At 40.5% G+C, this 26,803-nt stretch overlaps 2 protein-coding genes across 2 annotated transcripts in view; one reads left to right on the top strand and one right to left on the bottom strand.

Annotated features, from left to right (window-relative positions):
* Positions 1-3,579, top strand: part of GNAI3 (G protein subunit alpha i3) — a 44,710-nt gene extending 41,131 nt beyond the window's left edge. The window contains exons 8-9 of the mRNA XM_006052191.4: positions 2,089-2,303; positions 2,394-3,579. Coding sequence (XP_006052253.1) covers positions 2,089-2,279 — 191 coding nt within the window. The 3' untranslated portion in view covers positions 2,280-2,303; positions 2,394-3,579. The remainder of the gene's footprint in view (positions 1-2,088; positions 2,304-2,393) is intronic.
* Positions 3,580-11,672: 8,093 nt separating this feature from the next.
* Positions 11,673-20,686, bottom strand: GNAT2 (G protein subunit alpha transducin 2). The gene is made up of 8 exons (XM_006052192.3): positions 20,552-20,686; positions 18,824-18,866; positions 18,389-18,530; positions 17,286-17,443; positions 15,185-15,313; positions 14,824-14,953; positions 12,631-12,784; positions 11,673-12,093 (listed from the first exon to the last, which is right to left on the bottom strand). The coding sequence occupies exons 1-8, from the start codon at positions 20,667-20,669 to the stop codon at positions 11,903-11,905; spliced, it is 1,065 nt and encodes a 354-aa protein (XP_006052254.1). The 5' UTR covers positions 20,670-20,686; the 3' UTR covers positions 11,673-11,902.
* Between the last annotated feature and the right edge of the window lie 6,117 nt (positions 20,687-26,803).

Here is a 26,803-nt window from a genome sequence, read left to right as displayed (position 1 = left end):
AAGTGAAGAAATAAAGACAAGTGTAGCTTCCTCTTGAGCAGCTTAGATTACAGGGGAAGGAGAGATCTTTAAATGTTTATAGGCTTAGAGGTGAGATCCTAAAGCATAAGAGAAGTTGTTAAAAGTGGACGTAATGAGCAAAATTTGTAAGCAGGTGGGAAAAGAAGGAATTGAGAGTCTAGATAGGATGAATGGATAAATAAATTAGTATATCTGTACTAAGGAATATTATTTAGGTATGTGTGTGTGTGCTCGATCGCATCTGTCTCTTTTTGACCCCATGGACTGCAGCCTGCCAGGCTTCTATTTAGCTATAAAAAGGAACAAAGTATTGATAATGCTACAACTTTGATGAATACTATAAATTTTATACTAAATGAAAGAAGCCAAACAGAAAAGGTCACATTTGTATGACTCCTTCTATATGGTATATCCCAAATAGGCAGATCCGTAGAGATAGAAAGCAAGTTGGTTGGCAGGAAATTGACATGGGGAAATGAGGAATGGTTACTTAATGGGGTATTTTTCTGGGGTGGTAGGAAAGTTTGAAACTAGAGAGAGGTAGTGATTGTATAACATGTGGCTGCACTGAACACCACTGTATTGTAAACTTACTGCATGTTATGTGAGTTTCATTTCAACCTAAAAGGTTGAGATGTAGTTTTAAAGCCCTGTGCCCTCTCTTTTCTTAGGGAATTTAGAACTGCAGCCTCTGTTAAGAGTGAGGAGGAAGATGAGAGTTGGTTAAGTTCATAGAAGGTAGCCAGATTTTAGAATGGGAGAAAAATCTTAAGTAAAGGATTGATGTTAATGTTTCAGCTGGGAATCTTCACTCACAGCAAAGAGTTGTCAATATCTTATCTATTTTTCGGTAGGGGGTGGGGTGAATTTCCAAGCCTGTTTTCCATTGCCGTCATTCTTATTAAGAATTTTCACATCATGTTTTGGTCATCTGTCTAAATTTTTGCCTTTTCATATTCCTCATGGGGCAGAGAAGGGGGCAGCAGAGGGATGAGATGGTTGGATGGCATCAGTGACTCAGTGGACATTAATTTGAGCAAACTCTAGGAGAGAGTGGAGGAAAGAGGAGCCTGGCATGCTGTAGTCCATGGGGTTGCAAAGAGTCAGACATGACTTAGTGACTGAACAACAGCAGCTGCTTTAATTTACAGAGGTTCTGTACATCTCAGTAAATCTTATTCAAGCACCTATCAAGCTATCTTCCTTCCTCTTTTAAAATATTGTTTAAATAATAGTCATTTTTTTCTTAAGCTTTCCTTTGTTATTTAGTCTTCTTTATATACTTGGTCGTTGATATTTTTTTGGTCATGCTTAATGTCACTGAAAATAGCCCCTAATTCTCAGGCAACTGTGTGTTGTCTTTGTTGAGTTTCCCTGGCTCTGCAGCCAATTTCTAAGGCTATTCTAAAAACTCACAAGTAGACAAGATTGTTTCGGAAGCAGGTAATTAAGAGTGTTAATTTTAAATGTTATTGAAGTAGGGTTACTTTGGATAACCCCCTCTTTGAAGAAATAACAGATTTATTGAACCATAAAATGCACCACTTAAGAGTGTGTAACTCAAGCCCCTTCCCATTTGCATCTGCTGTATTACCTTTGGTTATTTAAACTATTGCTCTAAGGCTCTGAGGCTAAGCTCTGTTAAAACTGGATGATTTTGAAAAGAAGCAGGAGTTACCCTTTTGAATTGTTTATTTCAACATCGATCCAAGGAACACAAGTTCTCTTAACTTTTTAAGCAATTGTGTTCTTCTAGAAATGCATCCTCCTATTTCCCTAGTTTCTTTTTATACTTTATAAATTTTTTAGCTAAAAAATGCAAATAAAAGGGAAAAAGGAAAAAAGTTTTGTTTTCCTGGATCTTTCTGATAAGTTTACTGACAATGAGATTGTGCACTCAAGAAACATGTGATTATAGAAAAACCTAATCATTATAGAAAAATAGAAATCTGTTTATTTCAGTTGGGTTATAGTCCCCCTCTCCATAAGTAAATGGTGATGGCCTGACTTAATTGAGTTCAGGCAGCTGTTATAATTTGAACTGAGAATATTGGGTGTCTGCTTCAGGTTCCAACACATATGAAGAAGCAGCTGCGTACATTCAGTGCCAGTTTGAAGACCTGAACAGAAGAAAAGATACCAAGGAGATCTATACCCACTTCACCTGTGCCACAGACACCAAGAATGTGCAGTTTGTTTTTGATGCTGTAACAGATGTCATCATTAAAAACAACTTAAAGGAATGTGGACTTTATTGAATAGAGTGTGGATGTTAATAAAAGGTAAAACTTTGAACAGTTTAGTTATAGTGCTGTAGTGATGTCTCCTGACTTTGTAAACTTTTTCTAATTACAGCTGTTTTTCTTTTCTAGTTATTACAGTGTGGAGTGTTGAGACCAGACTTCCTTTGCTGCCTCATTGGGCAGCGCAAGCATGAACGGGACCAGGGAATGGCAGCAGCATGCAGAATCCTAGCACTCTTTTAGCACAATCTTCTGTATTAGGGAACTCTTAATTGACACAAGATGCTAAAGTCAGACATTGGAATTGGAGCAACTGTAAAGTATGATTTGATCATCGAGACATGACTTGGATTTCATAGTCTCAAACGTTTAGGGCAGATGTGAAGTTGAGGTGCTGCATTCCAGAACTTCAATATGTAGCTTAACTGTTTTTCTTCTTCCCTCTTGACAAACCACCAGTAGTTCATTTTTTTCAAAAATTTTTTTTTTTCATCAAGGGAAGAATAACTTCACTGAATTTTATTTTTTTGTGAAAGAACCTTTATTAAAACACAAACAGTCTTAACTATGCACATAATGTGACCAGATCATCTTGAAAATATTCCTCCTAGTAGGAATTCTTTGTTTTTAACTCTAGGTATGGTCAGAATATAATATTTCCATAATAACTTAATTCTTTTCAGTTATTTGGGCTCTGATTATAGGTTTTTTTGATAAAATTTATGTTACTATCCTGCTCAGAGTACCATTATGGTTTCTAAATGGCAGTTACGTTGAAGAAGTCTATAATAAGATTCTAGCTCTCCTTTTTTTTAAAGCTTGTGGTTGAAGGTTAACCTAGTTTATGCTAATCACCAAATTACTAAATAAATGCTGATGTAGTATGATAAAGTCAGCTTCTTGGATACAGACACACCTAGGGCAGCTGTCAGTTAGAAAAGTATATGCTAAATTCCAAACAGAACCAATGACTTTGCTGCTACATATCTGCTAAATTGATCACTTTGATTCTTGCTTGTTTGTCTTAGTCATAGGGAGTTCTGTAAAAGATGCCCCATGTTTTCCATCTTCCAATGGCCTTTTCTGTTGAGAAACATCTGAAGTGTATTAAAAGTGCATGCTTTTACTTTGTAAATGTGGTGCCAAATCCCTGTTTGCCATTGTTTTTACTGTAGCAATGTTGATTGTAGTAATCCTTAGTCAGTACCTTGTTTTGCTGCAACTATTGCTTTTGGGACTTTTTTCTACTTTGTCGTGTGTACAGATTTTAATCTGTTATAGTTGACAGCAGTATTAAAATGGTGAGTAAAGAGTCCAGGTTTGTTCCTGTTTGTAATTAGTCCTTTCTGGAAATATTTTCTTCTGCTGTTTTTTGCCCCTGCTGAGTGTGCTTAGGCCTTTGTCTGACAATGGGTTTAGGTAGAAGGGTTCTCTGAAGGTCTTAAGTCTTTTGATGTAATAGTATTATTGAGTCTTGGCCTGATTGAGGTTGTTATGTCATATCTGTATAAGTGATGCACAGTCAAAACCCATTTTCCAGATTTACACTTTGGTTTTGTGAAGAGCTCTTTTCACCTCAGCCTGCAGGTCCTTTTGTGCAATGTACTGCAAATGTCATTAAATATTGAATGGTCCATTAGGGGAAGGCAAAGGAAGAGAATGCAGTTTGAGCATTCCAAATCAGTAATTTGAGCAGTGCCTTTTGGGGTCCAGTCTTTTTGGATTGGATTCTGTTTCATCTTTTGATGTGACCTTTCAGTAGTTTAAAAAAAATAAGGTTGGTGGTCATCAAAGCTGGTTCAGAAAGCAAGCCACAGCACTTCAGTGCCTTTATTGGTAGGTTTTTTTCTTTTTGCTTTCTTGGGAAAATTTTAACTCTGCAGGTGGTATAACTCTTATTATCTAACAACTTTTTTTTTAGGATTGGCAAAACTGGATCTAAAAGAAAGAAAATTATCAGCTTCAATTGGTGATTGACTTATGCCCACAGTGTAAATAAGGGATAGTTCTTGTTCATTTTGAATATATCTTTTCCTTATTGTATTCTGTGATGTAGAATCATTTGGAAATGAGAACTGGTAGAATGTTACTTTAACTGTAGTTTTTCTATAGTCTGGGCTAGTGGGATCGTGTTGTTGATAACCCAAAACAAGAGATAATCCAAAAAAGTTAATTTAACTTGAAATGTATTTTGTATTTTCATTTGAATATGTCCATCTGATGTGTTAATTTTTTAGCCCTTTCATTAATGAAAAATAGTAATTCTCCACTTTTTTGACTTTACACCATTTACATTTGTCCTATATTTATGTGAGGATCACCTCTTACCCCTCCATCCCAAATAATTTATCAAAATGCACATTCGTTGAGGACACAGTTTCAGTCAGTGGTTTTCAAATATGCCTTCAGTCAAAATCACCTGGATCCATCTCAGAGACTGACTCTTGGATGGTGGGCTAGCAGTCTATAATTTTAAAAAGGTGATTTTGATCTGATGAATCTGATGGTCTGCCTTACAAACCACTATTGTGTTTTGAATTAAAAGATCTTTTCTTATAGCAGAGCCAAAATGTGGGGATGACACATCATATCTACTAGCCTGGAGAAAAAGGATTGATATTTGTAATCAAAGAAATGAAAAGTTGCCTGTATCTTTTTGATGGAGAATACTGAAAATTTGTGATGGATCATGTTTCAGAATTTAGTTGGCCAGGCTTTGGACCATCTAAGAAATCAGCACATCTAAGAAAGTTAAAAAATTAAATAACAGTAAATAGCCATTAGCAGGAAGGACTGTAACAGCAGCTTTATTTTGTTGACAGTCACATCTTAGCCACCTGATTAAAACTCTGGGGTGTAAAATTGCCATCTGTTAGGCTCCTATGTAAAGAGGAAGTATTCTGCTCCTTAATGGTGAGTCTTAGGGAATAAATAACCTTAAAATTTCAGCCTTTCAACAGATTTCACCTCCTGGCATGAAAATTCTAAGAACTGTTAAGAGTTATTCATAAGTGGATCTTGAAGTGTCATTTTCATCTTGGATGGTTTGACTCTAGACCTCTAGTCCAGTGCATTGTACCTGATGGGTTGTGACTTTTCACAAGGTGCTGCTCTCTAAGAATAGGTGGACCACATTTTAAAAACCTGTTTCCTTGCCTTGTTCATTTTTTATTCTCCTATGTATTCTATTTGTGTTTTATTTATACACATTTTGGGGTATTTAAAAATAACTGGTGGTTCTTCTAATTTATTTGCTCACCTTATATTCTTAAATTCTCTCTGATTTGTGGCCGTTCTCTCTGATTTGTAGCTATAACTTTGTTTGGACCTTGATGGCCTGATCTGACTAGTTACTTTTTTATATTTATCCATTTGCTTAGCATAGTTCTGGCATTTCCTGTTGCAGAGCTCCTTGCTGCATTGGCAGTTACATACAAGGGGAAGTTAGTCTCTCAGTCAATCAAAAAGCTGCCTTTGAATGGTTTTTTTTTTTCCTTTTAGATGTTCAAAAAACAGTGGCCCCTTACTCATTGATACAAACCTAAAATATTAATAGTACTAATTCCTTTTACTGATTCCCTGTGAAATCTTTCATATGTGATACTGACTTTAAGAATAAAATTATCTCAGTTTCCCAGTACTACCAGGTAATTTTCTTCTTCCAGTTTAGGCTTCAAAGTACAAATCAGAGATCTGACCTGAACCAGCCACAGGTCTCCTTGTAAACTTATGACTGTCCAAACACAAAAGAAAACCAAGCTGCTTAGAGACCTGGAACTTAGATACCTCTTGCTATCAACTATCAGAAAGTAAAAGATTTAATTTAAGTGAGGCATACTGAAGAATAGACTTCCAGGATGGTCAGGATCCTTGTTCCTTTACCCTTGTTTAGCTTTTGAATTCCCATTCCCCCTCACCACCCACCCTCCAGTTTTCTCACAATCTTTTATGAATTACTTCTCCCGAGGAGAGCATATTTCAGAACAAATCAGGGCAGGACAGTTATTTTCTGATACTTTGTCAGGCCTGCACCTGGCTTTACTCAAGGCTTCTCAGGAATAAGAGATAATGTGGAATATTATGCAGCAGCAGATACCTGTGGTGCACGATTAACATAGAGATTCTTTGGCTAACCTCAACTCAATTAAAATGTCCAAACCAGGTCCTGGGAATATGTATTTTTTAAGTAAATTCCTCAGGTGGTTCTGATGTGACTAACCTGGGCCAACATCCTGGGGACAATTGAATAGACCTTATATTAAAGATCAACATGAATAGTAAACAACCTGTAAATCACTAGTGAAAGACTTGAGTTATTTTTTATTTGCAGTAAGTACAAAGCACCTTTTGTACATAACTTAAAGTGCCTTTCACCCAAAAAGTTAGTTTGAGGACTGTTTAGCCAAAGAACATTACTGCATTTTGGATAAGAGTATTTAGTTTTTATACAAAAGTTAGACAAAACAAGAAACTTGGGGTTTCTATACATTTATTTCATTTATTTCACTCCATTTATTTTCAGTGAAAATAGATACACAAAAGTAAAGATAAAATCCTGTAACAAAGATAACTATAATAACATGAATATCCATTTACAATCAGTAGATAAAGAACAAAACTAGCTATAGGATGAAAGTCTTTTGGGGATGAGGTAGGTAAAGGGAATGAATGATTGAGGAGTTAAACATATATCTCTGTATGCCCAGTGGTATATGTTTTCCTTTCCTGAAATCTAGTGGGAATCAACATGGTAGGAGAAATAATCAAATATTAGTAAATATACTTATAGAGTACACTGTCTCAGTGTGTTAGCATTAGCTGTAAGATCATTTACAGCTGGAATATTAAATTCTGTACAACCTTGTTGTACAGATATCCTATCTTACCCCCACACCCCCGGCCATATTCCTTTGGGTTATCCAAACATTTTTACCAAGAGGCTTGTTTATATGTAAGAGAATCCCAGTGGACATAACAAATTATAAGAAATTACCTGTTTTTTCTAACTGTTCATCTTTGCTTACATAGGATGAAGGGTTCTGTTACGAGGTTGGAGAGTTGCTTGATGTGCTGGGCTCTGATCTTTTCCCTGCTTCCAGCTAGCTATGAAATCTTTCAGTCTTATATCCCTCATCTAAAGACGGACTAAAGTACTCCTTCCAGGTCTGATATACTGTAGTTCTGATCAAATAGAAAGAACATTAGAAATGTTTCATAAATATTCTTGATGATACTCGAAATTGTACTCCACTCCAAAAAAAAAAGTAATTCTTGAGACAATACCTACAAATGCTCATTGTTGCCGGTTGTCTTTTCTCAGAATCACTTTTCCCTACTCATTTCAAAAACCTAAAATGAACTAAATTACTACAAATTCAACTAGAAATTTTATTTTGTGAAGCAGGGTGAAAAGGTCTGTAAAAATTTTGCATTTAAATCCAGTTCTTTATTTCTGATTCAAACCAGTGTTGGCTTTTCCATGACCAAAGGGCAGAAAAGTTCCTACAATCTGCAGTTTATCTGTTTGACCTCACAGAGATGTCTTCACACTTCTGCCTAGCAGGATCACCAGAGGCTCTGGCACACTTGCAGTCCCTGGCCCAACACTGAAGTCCTGCTGGAATCTGTGCTCCGGGGGCTGTGCCGGGTAGAGAGGGCAGTGGGAGGTAAGAGCTCTTCACCCTTCACCACCTTCTCCACCCAGCAGGGCCAGCACACTTTGGTCTACGGCATATCTCCAAGTATAGCATGGTTTTTGAAGGTTCTTCTTTTTCACCTTGGGGATGGGGCCACCCAGATTTTTATTATTTGGGGTACATGTAGGTTAATTTTTTTTTTTTTAATCAGAGTAGGAACTATTTTGAGTAAATGTGTCTTTTATATGGTTCTTATACTGAATTTTTGTGGTCATTTTATCCATCCTTTAATTGACAGAAACATAAAAGCACATTTCCAGTTATATTTTTTGTATTATTTTTTTATTGTAGTAAAATGTACATAACATAAAATTTGCCATTTTAACTATTTTTAAGTATATAGTTCAGTAGTATTAGGTACATTCATGTTTTTAGCAGTATCACCACCATCCATCTCCAGAACTTTTTTCATCTTCCCAAACTGAAACTGTACTCATTAAATAATAACTCCTCACTTCCATTCTACTTTCTGTCTTTATAAATTTGACTACTTTAGATTCTTGATATAAGTGAAATCATATTGTTTGTCCTTATGTGTCGTATTTTTGTAAGAAAAAAAGCAACTGTCATCAGATTGATATGAAATGGAACTTAATTTACATTTGGCTTACTTTCATCAATGTCTAATCATGCAATTCAAGGAAAACATGGTCTCTGCCCTCTAAGATAAGGACAGGAAATTATACCTTCAGCAAGCAAAGCTGTCTATATTTTTATTATTCTATACTAATATCACATCCATTTTGAGGCCAGTTTGTATTTAGTTTGGAGATGGTTTTGTTAAATAGCTATGATTTAGAGCTGGCATAATTTAAAAATAACCAAGGACTTGTTTGGGACTAGAAGGAGCTTAGGTGAATGAGAAAATTGACTTTGATGTTACGGTGTTTGGTGGACTGTTGGTATTGTGCAGATAGAAAAACTACTGGCTTTGGATTCAGAAGACCTGTTTTGGAGTTCAAGTTCTGTTACTTCCCAGCGGTGTGATCTTGAAGACACTCTACCTCCCTTGACCTCAGTTTCTTATCTATAAATTGCTAGTGATGGACCTGGAATATTTTGAGTTTCTTCTAGCTTTATCATCCTAAGCATTAAGGTTGCAGTATATGAAAACAGGGTTGAGTATTAGTTTCTAACCTATCTTGTTACAGAAAAGAATTTGTGATGACATAAAATTTAACAGTATAATGTAAATTTAAAATGGAGCAAAAGAAGACATATAGACAGCAGAGTGAGTATATGGCATAATTTTGGTTTTAAGCTTTCTAGCAGCTGTTTTATGCAAAGAGAACTTTTCATGGACACAATCAAAATGTCCATGAGATAAAAATAAGCCAGTAGGATAGAAGTACCAATGTAGTTGTCTCTAATAGTGTAAGGTTTAGGAATCATCTCTGGGTCTGACCAACAGTTAAGCCGCAGTAAGGATTACTAGGCTTTTTGGAAGCCTACCTAGAACATTTGAAGTCACGTCCTGTTACCTTTACTCAGAGAAGAGCCTGGTGTTTGCTAAGAGCTTTAGGAAATTATTTTGACTTTGTTCTAAGGAACAGATGAGTGGATGACCAAGGCCACCAATTTTTATTCTGTGTAAACTCACCAGAAGAGTTTTAGCTTGAAAGCATTATAAGATGAATAACCAGATTCTAACCTGAGTAAAGCAGCTATAGAAGTGTTGTTTTTAAGTACTGCTACTTCCCTATCCAGCCTCCAAGATAACTTTTCTGCAAAGTGAATATAATAGGGCATCTTTTGGCTTGTGGGAATTTGTTTATAAACCAGTTAAAAGTTGAGATGTCTACCAGAGCAGAAGAAAACTAAAATATAACTGTGTTTTATTCTGCGAGAGATTGTTCTACCATAAGACCTGTCCCACTGACTCTGTTTTCATGCTAGTACTGTAGGGCAAGTTCTGTATGAACATTAATAACCAAGGAGTCTGTGTTGGGCTTCTGTAGTTTGACCTATAACCAATTCCTGCCTAGAGTCAAAGATCAAGGAAAAGGTAATTTAGAAAAGCAAACAATTTGCCATGATTGGAGGGTAGATGGGGTTACCCTACTTGAAGGTGGAATTAATGGGAAAACTACATTTGGGCCTTGAATAGCTAAGATCATAGCTGTAGCAAAATTCTTAACCTGGGGCTTCAGAACTCCAAAGATACAACTGTTGTTGGTTCAGTATGTTGGTTTCCTTTGTAGTTCTCTGAGTTTTGTTTTATGCATTTTGAAGTATCCTGAGAAAGAGATCCATAGGCTTCATCAGACTGCTAGAGGGATTTATGATACCAAAAGGGAAAAAAAAAAACAAAAAAAACAAACACCTCGGAACCCCTATAACTTGAGTTAAAGCAAAGAGGTTAGTGAGCATTAGAGCGTGCCCTTTAGAATAGTCCCTGAACAGTGCTTGGATACAAGAAATCTTGCCCAGATTTTTTCCCTTCGGTTTAAGTTTTTTAATCGGCAGTAGACAGTAGTTTTCCTTATTTCCCTGGTAATTTTCCCAAGTTGGTTTCTTTTCAAAGAATCAGAAAGACTATTAAATGAATCCAATTTTAACACCTGCAAATTTATTCTTCAGTGTATTTCAAGCTCATATGGCTCTCTAGTATCAATATTGCTAGTAGTAGCCTAAGTGTGAATGTGTTTTTCTGGCAAGGAGCAGATTTTCATTTTAATTGACACTTTCTCTTATATACTAAATCTTGGATGCCAAGAGCTTTCCTCACTAGTAGTTGTAAATGCTAAATCTATACTTGACTTCACCACCTCCTGTCAAGATAAATACAAGCTTTGTTTCCCCTCAAAGGAGTTCAAGGGATAATTTAATTGTTGGCCTGTTTGGGGAGATGTTGTTTTCAGCCAGGCATCACATGGATCCAACTGCAAAGATTTTCAGTGCCTAAAGCAAAATCAGCTGCCTTTTTTGTTCTGAAACATGTAGCAGTTGAAATGAGGATTTTAGGATTGCTCACTTGTTCTAAATTCTGTGACAGAGAAGTAGCAGCAACACAATCATTAATACTCCAAGTGGGAGTGTGTTCTGTCCTCCAGGTTCATTCAGAAAGTGTCTTATATAGCTGAGAGAGTTACTTAGAGAGATAAGTATCCCTGTACTTACAGAGATATAGGGAACACAGCTTGGCAGTTTGGGAGCAGAGGGATAATATGATTTAATGAAAATCATTTTGGGGAACTCCCTGGCGGTCCAGTGGTTAGAACTCTGACCAGGGTCTGGGTTCAATCCCTGGTTGGGGAACTAAGATCCTTCAAGGCAAGCCATGTGGCCAAAAAAACAGAAAAAAAAAAAAAAAAACTGGATGTGTGCCTTAGAGCTCACAAACTAACATCCATCTGGTGATTCAGATCTCTTAGCTAAGGCACATAAAGGTCTTATAGTAAAAAAGGGTGGTAGGTTTATTGAAATTCTGTTTTTAACTAATTTAAGTTTTTTTGCAGATTGCAGGGAAGGTTTGCTTTTTTGTTTGGGATAATTCATCTAAACCTTGGTGTTGAATTTCATTGGTGGGAGCTTTAATATAGGATTTCTTTGTGTCACCACACAGTTTTTATGTGCCTTCCTTCAGTTATGTTGTGATCATTAGAATAACCTTGTGAAGTAGTAGAGAAGTTACCTTCATTTTATAGATGAGGGACTCAAGGCTCAGACAAATGAAATATTTACATTTTTGCATCAATAGTAAGTTGCAGAGCCAATAACGGATCCTGGGTGTTCTGATTTCCTGGTCCTGCATTCTTTAAACTGTGCTAGCTATCCCGCTTTTAAAAGAACAAATGAGACACAGTTGCAATCATACATACTCCATCTCCAAGGGAGGATGGATTCATTCTTCTTGTCATAATATATTGACCTTAAATTTTCTGCTTAAAATTAACGAGATTCGGAGCCTGTTTATAGAACATACTTGAGGAATGGTGAGAACTAGAAGAGTCCGCAGTCCTTGAGGTTTTCTTTGATGATAATATCTGTAACTGCATCAAATACAAATTTGACATTCTGTGTATCTGTAGCACAGGTCATGTGACTGTAGATTTCTTTGACATCTTTTCTCATGTTGAGGTCAAGGAACTGACTCTTGATATAATTCCCTGCATCCTCATAAGAGTTGTTCCCTGGTTTTCCAGAAAAATAGTAAAGAAGTGGGATAAATTAGGCTTTCTTAGTTGCTCCCTTACTTTTTAAGTGACTGATTTGATCCTCAAAATGTGTTAGACAGTTGTGGTTGGGGGTTTAGTTTTGGAGGGTGGGTCCTCTCCTCTCTTGCACTCCAGTGTTTCACACTTGAGCAAAGGAATTGAGGAGAGAGGTGTCTCTGTCTCTTTAGACACCTTTGATTTCTGGCAGGTATCGTTTGAATAATCAGCAGTGCATCTGCATTTAATGTCTGCTGTATTCCAGAGATATCTGAATTTAAACCTCTAACTGAATACTCAAGTTTCTCAGGTTAGACATCCAAATACCTCTTGGACATCATAAAACACATAAGACAATATTAAAGAGATAAGGGATCATCAACTCAGCAAAGCAAAGGAGTTAGACTTACTACTCCTTAAAGACAAGTTCCTTAGTATAGGAACTTCTTGGTATAGGAAATGAGGCAATTGCCTATCATTACTATGAAAGAATTGTCTCTAGCCTTTGGCACTTACCATCATACTCTGGAAAACAAATGCTGAGATGGACTTTCTTGATTTTTTCCTCAAAGAGATCCTTCTTGTTGAGAAAGAGGACAATGGAAGTGGCCGCAAAGAACTTGTGGTTACATATGCTGTTGAACAGGTGCAGTGACTCATGCATACGATTCTAGTGAGAGGAAATACCATCAGAAATATCAGATTGGGTTTATGGCATACCTGTTTGCTTCCTGTTGTTGCTCTCCTTGAAGAGACGTGCATTCCAAATGTAAAAGGAAAGATAGGGAACAGCTTATCTCCATTTAGTGTGGTAGAGTAGATCCAAAGAGATCTGACTTCCTTCTGATCTTTGTATCAGCTGTATGATTTGGAGGAAATTACTGAGCTTTTCTGAGTTTCTCTTTCCCTATTTCATAGGATTATTATGAAAGTTAAATGAGATCGTGTGTTTGTAGTGTCCATGGTGATGATGTTGTTTAGTCACTAAGTCATGTCTGACTCTTTGCAACCCGATTGACTGTAGCCCTCCAGGCTCCTCTGTCCATGGGATTTCCCAGGTAAGAATACTGGAGTGGGTTGCCATTTCTTTCTCTAAGTGTCCATGATAGTAGCTGGCATATCGGTGTACAGTAAATGTTTTGGAAATCTTTGGCAGCCAGGGCACAGGTAAGGACTTTGATATCCTTAAAGGCTGCTGATTCAGGGTTGAAACTGAGTGCCAGTTAACATGTGTCCACTTCCATCTCCAGGATGATTTTGATAGGTTTCTGTTAGACAGTCCTAGATCTCAGTTTGGGTAGGAATATAATAGGGATTATTTGGCCCTAGTGCCAAATGGTAAGGGCTAAAAAATTCTCCAGTGCCACACCACAAGCACTTCTGCCTTGTTTCCTTTTCTGATCGCCACTTGGAATGAGTGAGAAGTAGTGCTGTAATCTGCGGAGTCCAGAGGTTACCCAGTGCCCCCAAAGCAGCCTTTTTTTAGGGAGCAGGACTTTAGGGTCTTGGAATGTGCTCTTAGCTGACTTGGGCTCAATCTTTTCACCTGATAAAACAAATATAATTTGTAACCTTCGCTCATTGCTAACACTCCTACAAAATCCTTTAAGACCTTGTAAACTTTAAGGTTAAGGACAGAAGAGTTCTTGGAAAATGAATGGCTCTCTAAGACATTTTGGCTAGAGGATATTCAGAGTGCTGTAATGTGAACCTGAGGCACTAAGGAGAAGGCAGAAGAACTGGAGCAGGGGGTCAGAGGGTAGAAGCTTTGTCTTCTGTCAGTTCCCTGTGGGCCTCCATTTGTGGAGCAGATGTTTATGTGAATTTGGGGTTTTCCATGCCTTTGACATCCTCTGTCGAGGAGCCTGGTGGGCTGCAGTCCATGGGGTCGCTAAGAGTCGGACACGACTGAGCGATTTCACTTTCACTTTTCACTTTCATGCATTGGAGAAGGAAATGGCAACCCACTCCACTGTTCTTGGCTGGAGAATCCCAGGGACGGGGGAGCCTGGTGGGCTGCCGTCTATGGGGTCACACAGAGTCGGACAGGACTGAAGCGACTTAGCAGCAGCAGCAGTCTAAAACTCGGATGCTACCTGGATGGGCTGACAGTATTCTACAGAGCTTCTGTCTTGTAAAACTCTGTAGGCTCAAGAGAACCACTCTCAGGTAGTTCTCCAGCTGCCAATTTAAGTGACATGTGAGAAACCTGGTTTGCCAGTCTCTCTCTAGTCCTGTTGACACGTAGTATATATTTAGGCTTCCAAGTGAGTTTACTAGTTCAACCCTTCTATCAAGTTGCATAAAGATGCACATCATACACTGTTCTGCTCTGTCATTTAAACCTCCTTCACTTCCATAGGCAGCCTGCGAGAGTACTAAGTGTAACTCTTGCTTTGCCAAGTTAATGATCACTTATCTGTCTAGTACTCAGTTTCTTTGATGAACTGTTTGATGTCCCAAGTAGTACTTGGATGTCTCACCTGAGACCAAGCTCTCAGTAAATCTGGACCTCTAAAGGGCTAACCTAGAACCTGCAGGAGAAGTATTTCTAGAATTATTTGCCTGAGACATCGATTGCTAGAAGACTGCTCAACTATTATTGTTAGCGGAGATCACCCAGGTTGGGCCATTGGAGTGACACAAAGCTTAGAGGAAGGGTCATGGGGGATCGATTTATCAAGGCTGCTTGGTGCAAAAGTCACTCACCACTTCGTCATCTTCCACCAGCACCATATCATAGGCACTGAGGGCTGCACAGAAAATGATGCAGGTGACTCCCTCAAAGCAGTGGATCCATTTCTTTCTCTCTGATCTCTGCCCTCCCACATCAAACATCCTGAGAGAAAAAACACCTGTTCTTAAATGTATACCCAATGTATGACCCACATGCACTTGGTGTTTACCCCAGAGAGATGGCCATCTTGGGGCCAGTTAGCAGTAAGATGGGAAGTGGAGAGGAAAGGGGGGGAAGTAGTAGTAGTTCACACTGGGCTTTAGTGACGGCCAAGAAGCATTCCTATGCCCCCTTTGGGGTATCTGACATGTTCTGAGGGAACAGTGTACTCACCTGAAGTTTAAGTCCTTGACAGAAAACTTAGTCTCAATGATGCCTGTGGTTTTGACTCTGGATCGTAGCACATCTTGCTCATTAGGGAGGTAGTCAGGGGCCGTAATTCGGTCTAATTGATTCAGGTAGCTGGAGAAAAGGGGTTGTCAATTGATATTAAATTTTCCACAGCCGAAGTCAAGAAAGGTGAAGAGTGTTACCCAAAGGCATATAACTGTAATATGGTGATAGAACCAGCACCAGAATCTGTATTATTAAATCTAGGAGTGTTTACTTCAAACCCTTTTCATGTATCCTTACAAAAGGAAGTTAGGTCATCAGATAACTTTTCCTTACGTTTCATCTGACTGCAAAGTTTTCTAGATTTTTGAATGAGACTTGGTGGTTTAAATCAGGGGTCCCCAACCTCTGGGATCTAATGCCTGATCTGAGGTGGAGCTGGTGTAATAATTATAGAAATAAAGTACATAATAAATGTAATGTACTTGAATCATCCTGAAACCATCTCCCCCTGTGCCCTAGGTCCGTGGAAAAATTACTTCCATGAAACTGGTCCTTGGGAGCTGCTGGTTTAAATGGGTGTCAAAAGTTCTATCAGGAAGCAGGAGTAGATTAAAAGGGATTTCAGAAACACATGAGACATGAACCAGTGCAATGCATAGACGTTGTATATCAAGGTGAAGGGAAAACATTTGAGATAACTGAAGAAAGTTGAATGAACATTGACTTGGATATTTGATGACATTAAGGACTTACTAAATATTTAGGTGTGATAATGATGTGACTTTTTTTTTAGGAATATATTTTTAGAGATACATAATGAAATTTTTAGGATGAAATGGTATATCTGAGTTTACTTCTAAATAATCCAGTGGGGAATGGATATAAAATGAAACAAGTCGGCGTCAGTTGGTGACTGCTGAAGCCAAGTGATTGATTGTATTCTTGTTTTGTATATGTTTGACAGTTACCATTAAAAGTTTAAAAAAAAAAGACATATATGAAGTGAGATGACAGAGAAAGAAGAAAAGTAAAGATTTTTTTTTATATGCCAGGGCTTTTCACATTTAAGTTCTCATTTAACCTCATAAACCTTCAGGTTTCATATCCCATTTTCCAGATGAAGGAAAGATCCAGAAAAGTTAAATAACTGGTCCAGGACAAGAGGCATTGTGGGTGTATTGTAAAAAACCTTCAACTCTGTGGTCAGATAGACCTAGATTTAAATCCTAGCCTCTGCCATTTATCTGTGTGACTTTGGGTAAGTTAATTTATTTCTCTGAGCCTCAGTTTTTTTCCTCTATAAATGGGACTGATAAAAACTACTATCTACCATGAAGATATATTGTGCAGATTAAATGAGAAGATGTACCTAATGCACTGAGCAGTGTCTAGGCCTGAGTGAGGGCTGCAGGGACAGTAAATGATAACTTTATTATTAGACCAGGTGATAGAACAGTGGCTAAATCCGGGTCTTTTTGATGCTGAAGCTTATGCCCGTCTGTGAGACCGTGCTGTCTGTGTAGGTTTGATACTCTGTCTACCTTATATTTTGGAAGCAGCTTTGCCGAGTTGGTGCTCTCTGACCCCTGACCTTTGCCGTGGCAGTTTGTGTCCTTGGGCACCTTGACATAAGATACTAGGGGTGAAGGAGAGTTTAGGTTAGTGACTTAAGTAGAGCCTGTGTTGCACTGAAAGGGCCATCATGAATCATGTCTCCTAAAGGAGTATATGGCAGAACTGTAGGACTGTATTAGTATTCATGATTCTGAAAGAAGAGGCTCTGTGTTTGACTTAAGACAGGGACTGAGGCTGTTAACAGAGCATCTCTGTTTTGGATTTTGAGTCTTCAGCTTTGTAGGCTGCAGTGGACCAGTGTTAAAGCAATAAATACAGAGTGAAGGGAACTGGGGCAGAGGTCTCAAAGGCATTAAATTCAGAGCATAGTAAAACACTGTTCAAAGCCTAACAAGACAGGTATACAGGCTGAATTCAGTCCTTGGGTCTCCATTTTTCAGGGCCAGAAAATTTCAACTGGCTGAGATTTCTCCCAGAATGTTGCTGACACTTCATCCCACCCTGCCCCCAGTCAGAGTCTTACTAAGATGCTGAGTCATTGAGCTGGTACTCTGCAGCTCTGTCAAAGCAGGCTTGCACCCCACCATCCTTCCACAACTTTCTGATAACCTCCACTAGCTCAGGAGGCATGGTGCCCTCTTCAATGGAGTCAGCCAGGTTGTTGAGCTGTCGCCCATTATCCTGTAAGGCAGAAACCAGGATCAGAATTACATGGGAGTAATGACGTTCCAGGAGGCTTTTGGGAATTCTGAAAGGAAAGCATTTTGCATTCTGTCAAAGCCTCAGGTGGAGGCGGTGTTCGACAAAGATTCTAAGTAAACACACTGATGAGTTTCTGAGGGTGCTTCTGCGATGTGGAGGGTGGCAGTTCATCCGGCCCTGGGATGTCTGGTGGATAGCAGAGATCCCAGCGGCTTCCTCTGAGGTGTTTTCATCTTCCATCCTTAGTCCAAATGTGGGGGTCCTGCCAGGAAATGTGGGTCCTCTGCCTCAGGGAGATTGGTTTAAAGACCAGACTGACCATGAAGTGGACAAGATGGCAGACAGGAACTCAACCTCTCTGTTTCTTCAATTATTCAAATCTAGGAAAACGATAATACTTGAACTAGGGATTTAGCTTATGAAAGTTCCACACTCAAGGCATAGAACCTGAGGGGAGCAATTTAAATGGTAAAATAAGACAAAAAGGCAGAGGAAGCTGAGAGCAGATTTTTTAATGAACACTTACTAAGGTAAGAACTGCATGCTTTGCTAGGGCTGAAGTAAAGATTTGAAGCTCAGCAAATGAGCTTCCCTAGTGGCTCAGATGGTAAAGAATCTGCTTGCCAATGCAGGAGACTGAGGTTCAATCCCTGGGTTGGGAAGATCTGGAGAAGGGAATGGCAACCCACTACAGTATTCTTGCCTGGAAAATCCCATGAGAGAGAAGCCTGGTGGGCTATAGTCCATGGGGTTGCAAAGAGTTGGTCACGACTGAGGGACTAGCACTTTCACGTTTTTCAAGTGGGATTTTTGTGACATAAACCTTTTTCTGATGCACGTTTTCTCATAGCTTGTTGGCCACTGGTCTGTTTCTTCTCATTAGCCTTTCTTTCCACTCTTAACCATATACCATTAACCACGTACCACACAGCTCGCTTCAGCATAGTCAATGCCCAGTGTGGGCATGGCCCGGATGATAGCCAAGATGGATTGCAGCACATTGCCGTAGATGATGGCCTTGTACTCCAGGCATTCTTCTGGCGAATAGCCATCCTGATGAATAATCCTGCAAGGGGAAGACACCCAGCCATTAGTTGGACCTGAATAACCAGACCTAAGGGATTGTGAATTGGGGGGGATTTAAAGGATTATAAGAACTCAATCTCTCTATTCATACTGCTGTCCCAGAGTAGAGAGTGAGGGACACGGGGCATGAAGATAAGGGACATTGGGAATAAGGTCCTTTATATTCTTTACATCTGGGTTCCTAAAGGCTTTAAAGAGCCCTTTATCCTCGACCTCTACTGATTCCACTGACTTCACCCTACCTCAGTCCTGTGGGGCTTTGTTCCTACTCACTTCATCTGTTTGACGATAGTGCTCTTTCCTGACTCCCCAGCACCTGCAGGGAGAAATGCTTATGCTTCAGATTTCCACCAGTTCTCCCCAACCCTCCAGTAGATGTGAGAAGTCTAAGCCACTGCGCACTTGGGAGCCTTTTTAGGGGAGAACATACAGGGATGCTGACTACCTCAGTTTGTACCAGCCTTGAGCTCAGGCCATTTGATCTGGGATCGGAGGAGAGTTTCTTAGCATCTGCATTGTAGACATTTTGAGTGGATGAGTTTTCTGTGGAGGGCTGTCCCATGCCCCTTGGCCAATACCCACTAGAGCCCAGTAGCATTCCACTCTTCCGGTTGTAACCACCAGAAATGCTCTCGACGTTTCCAGATGTGTTGCAGTAGGGGTGCAGGTGTGCAAAACCTTGTTGAGAACCACTGATAGATTCAGGGAAATTCCTTCAACACAGTTTTGCTTTGCCTGTTTTTTCTCAGGAGTGATCTTGGAGCAGGATTGTGGAGAACTCAATCACTTCACTGAAACACTTTTTATTATCTTGCTATTTCCCTTACTGATTAAAATGTTCTTATATCCTCATTCACACTTCACTCTCCCTCCATCAAAAACTGCATACCCTTCAACCCTCTCCCCCAGTCTATACTATCCCTGATGACTTAATACCCGCCCCCGCCCCCCCATCCCCACTCCACCACTTATACTGTGCTTGGTTCCTCTAAGCTTCTTATCCTGAATGTAGAAGAAAGCTGCTTAGGCTTAAAAGCTCGCTCAGTGGCCTTGCTGTCTCTTTCCCCTTGGTAGCCTCCTGGGCTCCTTGAGTCTACTTAGAGAGGTGTGCTTTTCACTGTGTCCTTAGTGCTGTGCCACAGATCAGCTGAGGAAAAGGAGGCGCCTTAGCTTGGGGCTCTAGTTCCCAGGCACCTCGTGGGCTTGGACACCCAGCCAGCCAGTCTTCTGCTATAAAGATCTTAGCTGCTCCAGCTCGCCTACCTCTACTACCACTAGGACTTTTTCTAGGCCAGGTTTCCCAAACTCTGTTGTCTTAGTTCTCTTTACAGCCATGATCAGTTTCTGACTGACTGGGGTGCTTTTCTTTTTTCAGCACAAACCTGTGATCTGCTTAGGAGCTCATCAAGCTCCTGAGCCTCCCATCTGGCAGGGGCTTTAGAGGCAATCATGGAATAGAAAGCCAGGAAAGGACTTCTGTAAAGACTCCATTCCTTCCCACTCAGGGCTCCCCACTTCTAACGTTTTTAAAGATTTCTTTTTTTACTGAAAGCAAGGAGAAGGAACTGGTAAAAGTCATATTCCTGAGTCTACATAACACTAACTATATGATAGAACTTCTCTATCCTTTGAGTTCATTGACTCAGAGTTCTCTGACTGCAGACTTAGTTAAGTGTCTTCGAGCCCAGAGTTCATGGTAGTTGCTAAGCTGTTAGGTGTTAGGTTTGGTAGATTTGGAGATGGGTGGGTCCACCCTGGCCCTTGCACTGTTCCTGGTTCAAGGAAGAGCAAAATGATTCCAGAGCAACTTTGGTAGAACATCTTGGGGTGGCTGTGCTCAGCCCTAGAGCTCCTGATCCCCTAGCCTGAGACTGCATGGGGGAAGGACAAATAACCTTCCATCCCTCCTCCCCACATGGCAGGCTAGAACCCACCTACCATGCAGGATAAGCGGGAAGGAGCAGTACCTTCTCCTCTGGCTCATCGTCCCATCTCGCTCACCCAGCAATAGCAGCTTGACGGTCTTGGCTTCCTTGTCAGCATCCTCCTGCAGCTTCTTTTCTAGCTCTTTGGACCTCTTGGCCAGTTCTTTGTCCTCGGCACTGGCTCCACTCCCCATCTTTCATCCGTCTCCTCCTCGGCAGCTTCCTCCAGCCCTTAAGCTTCTCCTCCAGGGTTTCCTATCTGAGAGATGGGAAGATAAGGAAAAATAAATTGGGATCGAGTATCAGTTTCTTAGTCCTTCTAAAAAGCCAGTCTGTAGGGAGCTGGGTGAAAGAGCAGGTGCTGTGTGGCACCCTGCCTGTCTTGCCTGAGACTCCCTATCCCAGCCGCAGACCTCCTTAAGTCTAGGGATTGTAGCCTTTATATCTAGTGGTGTGATGGGCTAAACCAATTAAGAGCTCAGTATGACAAAGGGCAAAGACTCAAGTGTTTCTGTAACTAGGGACATGATGTCCTGGATTCTGACACAGGAGGTTGGGATGCAGATACTGGAACTCTCTGGAGTAAGATAATGGTTGGCTCCATACTTTGGAAGGGCCGATCTCCTAAAAGTCTTTTCCTAGATACACTTGCATAGAGCTAGAGATTAGAGGTGCAGAGGAAGCTCTCCCCATGTTGTGACTCCAGAGTTCATGGTTTCAAGGCATCAAAGCACTGCTTCCATCATAGCGGGCCGGTTCCTGGCAAGGAATCTGTTTAAGGGTTTGCCCTTTTTTGGAAAGATTAGAAATGTTCCCTCCAGCTCCTCCAGTGGCTGCTGCACTAGGAAGCTATTAGCATTCCTTTATGTTGGCTTGTCTCTTTTTACATCCTCCTGTTATTACCAGTTAATCACTTCATTATTATCGGTTTTACAAATGGGTTTCCCCAGACCGAATTCCTCCCCTTGGAGGTCAGGTACCAAATCTGATTGATCTTTGAATACTTCAGATCTTGTGGTTTATTTGTGGATCCTCCGTGATGGTTTGATGGATGAAAAAAGGAAGGAAAATGAGTATATGGTAGAGAGAATGGGGATGGTGGTGGTTTATTTGCTAAGTTGTGTCTGACTCTTGTGACCTCATGGACTGTAGCCTGACAGGGTCCTCTGTCCACCGGATTCTCTAGGCAAGAATATTGGAGTGGGTTGCCACTTCCTTCTCCAGGGGCTCTTCCCAACCCAGGAATCAAACCAGGATCTCCTGCATTGCAGGCAGATTCTTTACCACCTGAGCTATGAGGGAAGCCCAAGAATGGGGCTGCTTACCCATTAAACTCACCTGAGGCCTATCTTCACTTGGTGCGTGAACTTGGTATTTATTGTGGAGGGTTTGTGTTGCCTCACATAACAAAGTGCTTCTTTGGAAACTAGACTTCTAGCCTCTGGCTCCTCAAACGTCAGAGCAACCCTTCCTCTGGCTGTCATCCCAGCTGCCCCTTCCCAGGGAGAAATGAGAGTGTGGCATCCTAAAGTTGCCTCCCAGACATATTGAAGACTCTCCATTGGTCATCTTTCTCTAGGCCAATAATTTAAGTTTACTTAAATGAGTTGCTGTGGAAGCTCCTTATTGGGACATACTGTAGTATATCGCTACCCAAAGTGTTGTGCAAGGCCCCGCACACATCACCAGGGAGCTTCTTAGAAATGCAGAATCTTAGGGCTTAGCAGAGACCTTCCGATTCAGAACTTGAATTTTAACAGGATCACAGGAGACTGTAAGGATACTAAAGATTGGAAAGCTCTGCCCTAGGGAGTACGAGAGAACCATTTTTTCCCCCTCAGTCTGGCTAAATCATAAATATTACCTGAGATGTTTGTTTCTGTATTTCATCAAATATTAGATGGCACTGATTGAAAGATCATTCTGATTTCAAAGATGTTAATACGTACATGTTTTTAAAAGAGTGTGTTTTTGAATCAATAAGTTCCAGTTGTTGTTATTGTTTAGTTGCTAAGTTGTGTCTGACTCTCTTGCGTCCCCATGGACTGTAGCCTGCCAGCTCCTCTCTTCTTGGAATTTCCCAGGCAAGAATACTGGAGTGGGTTGCCATTTCCTTCTCCAGCAGATCTTCCTGATTTCGGGATTGAACTCACATCTCCTGCATTGGTGGAGAGGGTTCTTTGCCACTGAACCACCAGGGAAGCCCTGTGTTCCAGTAGTAATGCCAATCCCAGAGCCTGAGAAACCATATTCTAAATTAACAGAGTTTGAAAAATCCTGATCTAGAACAGTGGTCTCAGCGTTTGGTATAGATTGGAATTTACCCAGAAAGCCTTTTAAAAAATACTGATTTAATGAGTCTAGAGTGCAGTCCAGGCATGAAGAGTTTAAACATTTCCCAGGTGATTCTAACGTACAGCCAATGTGGAGAGCCACTGACCTTGAAGGATATAACTTGTTTATTCCTCTTACAGTGGAATTGTGAAGCAGTGGCCAGGTAGACTGAGAAAGTGGGAGGTAGAACCTAGGTCTCCTTGCCTGCCAGGTACTCGAAGCCATCCTTAATCATCATCTTCCTTTCTGCTGCTTCTTGCCTGCATATCTGAGAAGCCCTGGGCCTTGGGCCCAGACTCTTGGGGCTGATGAAGAAGAAGGCAGCCGCCAAGGTGCCTTCCACAGTGATCATCTTTTCCCAATCAGAAATTGGCAAGTGCTTACTGAGGGAAAACAGAAGAGTCTTTGAAATTGTTACCAGCTTGGAATCTTGGCTATAAAGTTTTAGTAATTATACCTCACCAGCTCTGCCTAACCTACCCACAATATTGACAACGTATACCCAGGGCAGAGCTGTGCTGCAGCCTGCACTGTTCAGAGCAAGGAACTGCTGGGAACTGGGCTAGACAGTTTACATGGTTCATCTCAGTTAACTCATGCTAACTTCAAGGTAAGAGCTCTTGTCCCCAAATTACAGACCAGATAACTGCGACTTGAGGGTTAAGTATCAATAATTTGTTCAAGGTCATATAGCTTAGTAAACAGACCAGGGGATCTTTATTTCCACTGCCCCATAAAAGCAGCCACTGAAAGAATGTTGGGCAAAAAAGGCAAATTGCATGATGAGCTCAATAACAGCCGCACTTGTATTGTTAAAGGAACCACTAATTTGTTTCACAAATGGGGAAAATGTTTGTGTTTGTGCTTGTTCCTTTTTCATCTGGGTTTCCCTGGTGTCTCAGATGGTAAAGAATCTGTCTGCAATGCAGGATACCTGGGTTCAATCCTTGGGTTGGGAAAATCCCCTGGAGAAGGGAAAGGCTACCCACTCCAGGATTCTTGCCTGGAAAATCCCATGGACAGAGGAGCCTGGGGGATACAGTCTATGGGTCGCAAAGGGTCAGACATGACTGCGTGACTTAACACTTTGACTTTCTTTCTCATCTACCACCTCTGCAAACTTCTGTGCTGCTTCTGCTTGTTTCCTAGCTTGCTGGGCTCTCAATTTCCACTACTGACCTGAGTATGGGAACTCCTGTACCTCGCCTGCCCTCTTAATTGTGTAGACCTGCTGCTGTACATGACCACCATGATGCCTCCTGTCTCCTGTCTTCAGCTCCTGTGCCTTTCCTGTGGCTCTTCTCCTTTATTATTGCATTTAGGTTTAATGTCCTGATGGAGTCAGTAAAGCATGTAGGTGCTATTCCCATTTTAGAGGTAGTGAACTGAAGCGTGGGAAAGTGATCCTCATGTTAATAAACAAGTTAGAATCAGCCGGAGCTCAGGTGTCTTAGTTCATAGCCCTTATAACTGAAACAAAATTTTTATCTTCTTTAGCAACGACTTTACTGTTTGAATATTTGCATAACCAAATTCTGAATGAAAGAAAAAAAAATAATCATTTTCCACTTGAGTCCTGCTTTCTGAGTTAAGAGGAAATCTCAATATCTGTCTTATACCCAGTGGTAGGGATTGTGGATAAAGCCTTATCACCCAGCTGGAGTTTGGGGGCAGGGCCATGAAGAAGGAGGAACTTCCTTCAGGACCTTACAGTCCAAAGGAAGAGATGGTGTAAATTCACAGAGAAACAACATAGTTAAAGGAACACTCCAGCTAATGCTGGAGAATTCAGAGCTGTTTAAAACCTAGCCTCGATTCCTGGTAGGAAAGACAATTATACACACATCTCACTGGCAGATGGATAAATTCTATAGTAGAAGAAGGGAGGAAAATTATAAAATAGACTTTCAGCAGAAAAGCAAAACAACAGAAATGGAGGATAGGCACTTGGAGGAGGAAAAAAGAGCATGAGAAAAAGCATGGAGACATGAGGTACAAAGTGTGCTTGGAGAAGACTGGCAAGTTTGATGTGATGGAACTGGAGTAAAAGTGAAAAGTGCATGGAGGGAGGAGCTGGGAGATGAAACAAGGAAAAGTGAGGCTAGCCAGTGAAGGGCCTTGAATGACAAAGGTTTGGCTAAAGCTCACTGAAGACTTAAACAAATATGGTTGGATACTGCTGCATGTTGCCATAAACAATGCTGGGTGGCTGGGTGGGGGGCTGGCTTCCGATAGAAGCTGAGAAAAAGCTGAACAGCTTGATTCTAGAAGGATCTAGGCATAAGGTATGGTTTGGGAAAGTGTCATGGCCAATGATCTCTTTGAGGCTGCCCGTGTTCTCTCCCAGGCCTACCATCTGCTGAGAGTGGTCTGGCCTCGGTAGGAGGCTGACATCACAAGTGAGCATCAGGCAAGAAGATAAGCAGTTCTTCAGAGATGAGTGCATTTTCAGTGAGGCCTGGGGCTCAGGGAGAGCCATTCAAGAAACCATCTTGGTTCCAGGCTAGGAGGTAAGGAAGCTTGTTTCAAGCTAAGGAAGATCTCAGAGGCTCAAAGACAACATTCGGTCCCCAACATGAAAACAGCTAGAGGTTGGAGAAAATGACTCACTCCTTCATTTCCCAAACTGTTCTAGATAGACAGTGAAATCCCACCAAGATTCTTGCTGATAATGTGTAGGTGGGGAGAATGCTGCTTAACTGTAATCAGTGCAGACTTCTAGCAGGGACAGCATACCAAAAGGCCTAGAAATAGGGAGGATTACAGGGTGAAGGGTGTGCTGTAGATAGGACTAGGGAGGGAAAGGAAGAGACTAGTGGACTGGTTTGCCTTTCCACCTACGGGCTGGTTAGGTAGGTAGGTCTGGATTAAGGGGGAGTCCTAAAAAGACCTGGTTCAATGCACAATACCTCCCCATAAAACTATGTCAAAATTTGCATTATATCAATATAGATGACTTCTCAGGGACTTCCCAGGTGGCGCTAGTGGTAAAGAACCCACCTACCAATGCAGGAGATATAAGAGACATGGGTTTGATCCCCAGGTTGGGAAGATCCCCTGAGGAAGGGCATGGCAACCCACTCCAGTATTCTTGCCTGGAGAATTCCATGGACAGAGGAGCCTGGCAGGCTATAGTTCATGGGGTCGCAAAGAGTCAGACACAACAGAAATGGATTTAGTGCAAGCACAATATAGATGACATTCTGCATGGTTTACCTGGTCCTTGATTTAAAAAAAATTTTTTTTAGATTTATTTTATTATTCATTGTTGAGAGTGCAGCAGCCTCAAAATTCTTAAAGGCTCCCAAACCAATTTAGTCTAGGGTTAAAACACAGAAGAGTATTAAGTGGGTGGGGTGTAGAGGCTATTACAGATTTTCCTAGACTTCTGTTGCTTTCCATTTCCTTGATTATAAAAATAATGGATATGCATGGTAGACAGTTTTTAAAATGCAAGTAAACATAAAGAAGAAAATAAATATAACCCATAATTCCACCACTCACAGATAATCATTTGTTAAATTTGTTGATGTGGTTATTTTCTATGCATATGTGTCACTTAATTAGGACCATACTGTATTGTACAGATTTTTGCACCCATTTTTTCCACCCTAATTTTACATTGTAAACATTCTCACCTTATTAAGAAATTCTTCAGAACAATTTTTAATGGTTGTATTTAATTGTGTGCATATGACATAATTTAAACATTTTCCTGTTGTTGGGCTTTTAAGTTTCCAACCTTTCTATGTGATAAACATTGCAGTTATGAACAATTCTGTGCATATTTTTCTTGCAGCTTTTTTTAAAGAACAAATTCCTGGAAGTGGAATTACTGTGTCAAATAATATGAACCTTTTTAAGACTCTTGATCATAGGTTGCCAAATGCTTTCAGAAAAATTCTACCAGTGTTTACAACCACCAGTAGAACATGTGTGTGTCCCATTTCACTATTACACCCTTGCCTGCTTTAGGACTCTTTTCCAATTAATC

The sequence above is a fragment of the Bubalus bubalis genome, chromosome 6, assembly GCF_019923935.1.
Source record: "Bubalus bubalis isolate 160015118507 breed Murrah chromosome 6, NDDB_SH_1, whole genome shotgun sequence".
Taxonomy (NCBI): Eukaryota; Metazoa; Chordata; class Mammalia; order Artiodactyla; family Bovidae; genus Bubalus; species Bubalus bubalis.
This window is presented reverse-complemented; position numbering and strand designations above follow the sequence as displayed.